This window comes from Pygoscelis adeliae, unplaced genomic scaffold, assembly GCF_000699105.1.
Source record: "Pygoscelis adeliae isolate BGI_AS28 unplaced genomic scaffold, ASM69910v1 Scaffold62, whole genome shotgun sequence".
Classification (NCBI taxonomy): Eukaryota; Metazoa; Chordata; class Aves; order Sphenisciformes; family Spheniscidae; genus Pygoscelis; species Pygoscelis adeliae.
In genome coordinates this window covers 3,981,884-3,986,869 of record NW_008824401.1, presented here as the reverse complement: position 1 = coordinate 3,986,869, position 4,986 = coordinate 3,981,884, and the positions used below count along the sequence as shown (strand labels likewise).

Here is a 4,986-nt window from a genome sequence, read left to right as displayed (position 1 = left end):
CCGCGGCCGGGTCCCCACGGCCACCTCCTCTCCTGCGGCCTGAAGCAGTCGTCGCCTTCAGGGCGCCTCGGGCCTGCCTCCCGCTACCTGCCTTGGGTGCCCTGGCTGCTGCCTTGGAAGGTTCAGCACATAACCTTTCCCTCCCCTGACCTTTTTCCGTGCTACTCACAATTTGATGGATTCCCATCATCAGTCGTTTCAGCCATCTGTTTTCAGAGCTGAAGTGTATCACTCTGGGAAGGGCTCTTCCATGCCTGTGGTCAGCCTCGTTTCCTCTCCCTGCGGTTTCCTGTTCTGCTTTCATACTATATAATGTTACCTGTAAAATTTGAGGTGCAGATTCAACGTAAAGTTCTTTTTTTTCCTCCTTTTTTGTTATTTGCTTCTGAATAGTCATCTCAGCTGCCTGTATTAGTCCCAAAATAACCATGCTAGGATTGTGGTTTCTTCTGTATTGATAAATACAAAGTGTTACATTGAATTTCATTTGTCCTTAGCTTACTTTAATGGGTTTAAAATGCTTTTGTCTGTTTTCGGGACTTTGGTAAAGTTTATTATCTTACACCTAATGGGAAGGCTTTTTCATGTCCAAACCTACAACAATCTGTGGATAGATCCAGTAGCGCTAGTCATCACACTAGTTTGCTTTACTGCTTTGTGAGGAAAGCATAGTATGGCATATTTATTTGCCAGGGCAGCAGATTCTTATTTTCAGGATCTCATCCCTGGTCAGGCGGGTTTAGCAGGCAGGTTTAGCTTACATTGATTCTGCTGGAATATTTAAACTTACTGTGCCGTGTGGAATGGTTTTGGATGATCGTATTTATTCTGATCTCATTCTTTAGGATCCTTCTGGTGATCCATCGCAACAGGAAGCAAAACAGAGGTATAAATGAGAACTATTGACTTTTGGTCTTAAATCTATTCGTTTTGAACCTTTTACTTCTTTTTCTGAGTATTTAATTTCTGTGGAATACTCACCTGAATCTTTTTTGTTGTTGGAAAAACCACCAACAAAGAAGCTGAAATGTCGAAGATTTAATCCAAGGATAGCTAAAATCTCATTGACCCAAGCGTGGCTCCCAGGCCACGACTATATTGGATGATCTACAACAGAGCTGTCAGGCAGTCTGACTGGGCTGGGAGGCGTGGAGGAAGACAGCTCATTATTACTTTGGGACTCAGCTGAGTGCAATAACCTTATGACCCTTAGTGATATAATAGGATGTTTTGGGGAAGTATCATCATCCCCATTGTCATCTGCTTCTGGAACTTGGAATCCTTGGCTTTGCAGGATTGGTGAGAGTTGGTCATAAGAAAATCTTGAAGGCTGGCAGAACTCTTCCCAAACTGGAGTTTTGTCTGAGTGACGAGTTTGGGTTTGGCTCTGCTAGTGCAATGGGAACATGCTTTCCCAGTTGATTTCATTTTTCTGGGACATCTTTTGCAGTTAAAAATATGAAATGAAATGATTTCATGTCAGAGCTTAGCACAGAAACAGTGTTTAGTATTTGCACTAAGTAGAAAATTGAAAATAAGTGTTCAAAGAGCTAGACTTTGCATACAAAGTTTGTATTAACTGAAATGCATAAACTAAAATGCCAGTTTTGCAAATACTTCATCAAATATTTTAAGTATATGAAGACTTATTGAAAAATTCTAAATAAATAATGAGGTTTGGTTCCGTCTTGCAATTGCATGGACTATTCCTTACGTGTTCCTTACTATTCCTTACCATAACACTGCCTTTGGTGAAATTCCACATGGAACTGAATGCAGAATCTTTACAGCAGGTAGCATGGCTTTTGTGTTGAAGATGTAATAATAAACAGTAATAAGGTGTAAGTAGTAAACTCCGTGTTGATTTCTTGGAAGATGTTGTCAGCTATGTAACTTTGTCAACATACTTAGAGCTACTCATGACAAAATGCTATAAAAGAAATCATGTTAAGTGTAAGGTTTGAAGGGACCTCAAGAAGTCACATGAATCGAAAAGTCTGCAGTTTGCTGTTTTGTGCATATTATTTTAGGTATTTGAAATCCCACTTTTAATGCGTGGTTCATTTTTCACTATAGGGAAGCAGAGATAAGAAATACTATTTTAGCTCAAGTTCTTGATCAAGCAGCTCGTGCAAGATGTAAGTATCAAAGTAACTTTCTAGTAAAAAATCCTCATCTAGTGTACTCCAGTGCTGCTCAAATTGAGCATGTATGTGCTTGTATGGCAGCCAGGCTAGAAAAATACTGTTGTGATGGGAAGATAAAACTATTACAGCTTTTCAGTTGGCGGTATCAGTGATTGGAGGGGAGGGCTTAACTGACATCTGAATGATGTTAATCAAAAATTTTTTTTCATTAATAGTAGGAATTGTAGTGAGAGTCAAAATTAGTTAATGTAATTAGGAACAAGTATTTAAAAGTGAGAAATATAACTATCTTGTATCTTTATTGTGTATAAATGAAAATGCCTTTCTCAATTTATTTCATGACCCTGGCATGAAGATGACTGTTTCATAGGGACATTTGTCACTTTTTAGTTACTAGTGAAGGTGTTTGAGTGTGTTTTAAAACAAAATGAACAGAGCCTGTTTTTGTTGCAGTAAGCAATTTAGCACTTGTGAAACCAGACAAAGCAAAAGCAGTAGAAAATTATCTTATACAGATGGCAAGATTTGGACAGCTAGCTGGAAAGGTGAGTTATGTTTTTCTAATTCTCTCGCATATATTCATTTTCTAAACCTAATTCATTCTAAAAAAATTGGATGTTTTTAGTATCTGTAAGTTAAATAACTGAAAAAGGCAATTGCGAGCTTCTAAATACTATTATGTAATTCCATCAAACACCTTTTATAAGAAGGGAAACTGTGGTTCAGTTGTTTGATACTAAGCATCTCTCAGAATGTGTTTATATGGCTTTTCTTTTGCTTTCCTAGGTATCGGAACAAGGTTTGATAGAAATACTTGAAAAAGTGAGTCAGCAAACAGAAAAGAAAACAACAGTAAAGGTAAGCTTCATTTCCTAAATGTAATTTTAATTTGTTGTAAAATAGAGCAGAAAATTGCAGTATTGGACCATTTCGGTTCAGGGTAGAACTTAACTTTGTATGTACCACCTCTCCTATCTGCACGGATAAGTACTAGGATTAAATCATGGCAGTCCTTATCAATAGTATAATTTGCAGATATTAGCACTGGAATATCAGTGTCCCGTTGTGAGACGCTCTACCCTGTGTCTGTCCTGTGCCATTATGCCAGGCGGGGACCTGGGGGGGTGGGTTGTGATGGGCTGAATGTTCTGCTCCCAGGTAATGTATTCATTGTGAAATGCGTTGCGTTTGAAAGGCTTGCTCTATGTTGGATTTACTGTGACCCTGCTATTTTCACTTCATGTATTTCATTTTAGTTCAACAGAAGGAAAGTATTGGATTCTGATGAAGAGGATGATTATTAGTACTACTGTAAGACTGTCTGCCAAACAAAAGGCCTGGAAAAAGGCAAGATACTGTTATCAGGCAGAAGGCAAGATCTGAAAATGTTTACGCTTCTTTTTTTTTATATAAAAAGGCCAACAAATGAACTTGTCTTGTAAAATAAATCTGAGAAGGGGATTTTGTAACTTAAATTTTTGTAGTATGAGTCCTGAGCAGTGTGGCGTTCCCCACTGCTTCGTTAGCATGAACATTTTGTTGCCCCTTACTCAGTGTGTAAGCTATGCTTTCACCAACTGCACACACTTAACTTGCTGCTATTGGAGATACCATAACACGAGGAGGAGCTAAGCATAAAGCTGGGAACAGCCCCTCCCTCTAGGACTTTAAAGACTTACCTCCAGGCTCTAAATCACAGAAGTGTTAGAAATGAGATTTCCTGAGCCCCTGAGGAAGCCTATCCAGCAGCTCACTGGCTCTCAAGTCCCTACTGGAAATTTATAAAATAAAGAGAAGGTATCAAAGTAGTGTTTGGATCAGAAGACTTCATGTCAGGCAGTCTGTGTAAAGAAATTGTAACCAGCATACAACTGAACTGTTCCCCTATGCAATAATTAAGCTATCTCAAAAAAAGCAAGTTAACTGTGTAATACAGCACTGTTCAGATACTTGGCATCGTGTATTCTTAAAACTACCTCCATTTTTATCAAATGGCTGGGGTGTTTCTTACCTTGAAAAAAAGACCATTTTCCTAAACTTCCTGCAACTCCTGCATGCATAAAGTAAAACTGAACTTGTGCTATATGTTCATTCAAAAATATGGTTATGGAAATATGTAGGATAAATACTGTAACGTGCTGATAAACACTCTACCAGCACAAAACCCTTTTCTGACTTAATTTAACAGAACATGTATGATCCCAACTGCAGTGGTTTTTGGAACAGAATAAAATTGGTTAAAGCGAGCAGTAGTAGGTGTTTTTCATCGTGCGTGAATGTGGTTAAGAAGTATTTAAACAGTTGTTATTTTTGTTTCATTTGGAGTAAACTGGGCATTTTGCTTGTCTATGTTTGTAATAGGATTCCTTAACCAGTAGTATCGTGGGTGTATGCTATTTCTTTAGACTAATGACCCTTTACCACTGTGAAGAGTTTCAAGCCAAGGTGTGGTGATAGATGATTTAAAAGTTTTCCCGGTAGGGCTACACATACATCCTAAGCATCCACGCTTCACATTCCCATTCCTAAGTTTATCAAATTCTGCTTTTAACAACATAAGCTTTATTGCCTTGCTGTTCTTCTAAAATGGCTGTTCCAGAATCCCGGTTGTCAAAATGAAGTAATGCTTTGGATTTATTTTAACTTACAACCTTTTGGAGATTAAGCTGGACTGTACAGTAACAAGCTTTGCAGAGAAATCCTAAGTGTCATGAAGTTGACTTTGGTCTCTTTGCACTACAGATTGCTAGGGGAAGCTTCCAGGGGTACTCCCTTCAACTCCTATTCCAGTTTAGCCTTTGATCATTGTATCTTTGAATATCACGGTATTTTTTAATTA

At 38.3% G+C, this 4,986-nt stretch overlaps 1 protein-coding gene across 1 annotated transcript in view; it reads left to right on the top strand.

Annotated features, from left to right (window-relative positions):
• PDCD5 (programmed cell death 5) overlaps positions 1-4,393 on the top strand; it is a 19,635-nt gene extending 15,242 nt beyond the window's left edge. Inside the window, exons 2-6 of the mRNA XM_009320329.1 lie at positions 846-886; positions 2,077-2,138; positions 2,601-2,692; positions 2,934-3,005; positions 3,404-4,393. Of these exons, the coding sequence (XP_009318604.1) occupies positions 846-886; positions 2,077-2,138; positions 2,601-2,692; positions 2,934-3,005; positions 3,404-3,451 (315 nt within the window). The 3' untranslated portion in view covers positions 3,452-4,393. The remainder of the gene's footprint in view (positions 1-845; positions 887-2,076; positions 2,139-2,600; positions 2,693-2,933; positions 3,006-3,403) is intronic.
• Positions 4,394-4,986: the final 593 nt, after the last annotated feature.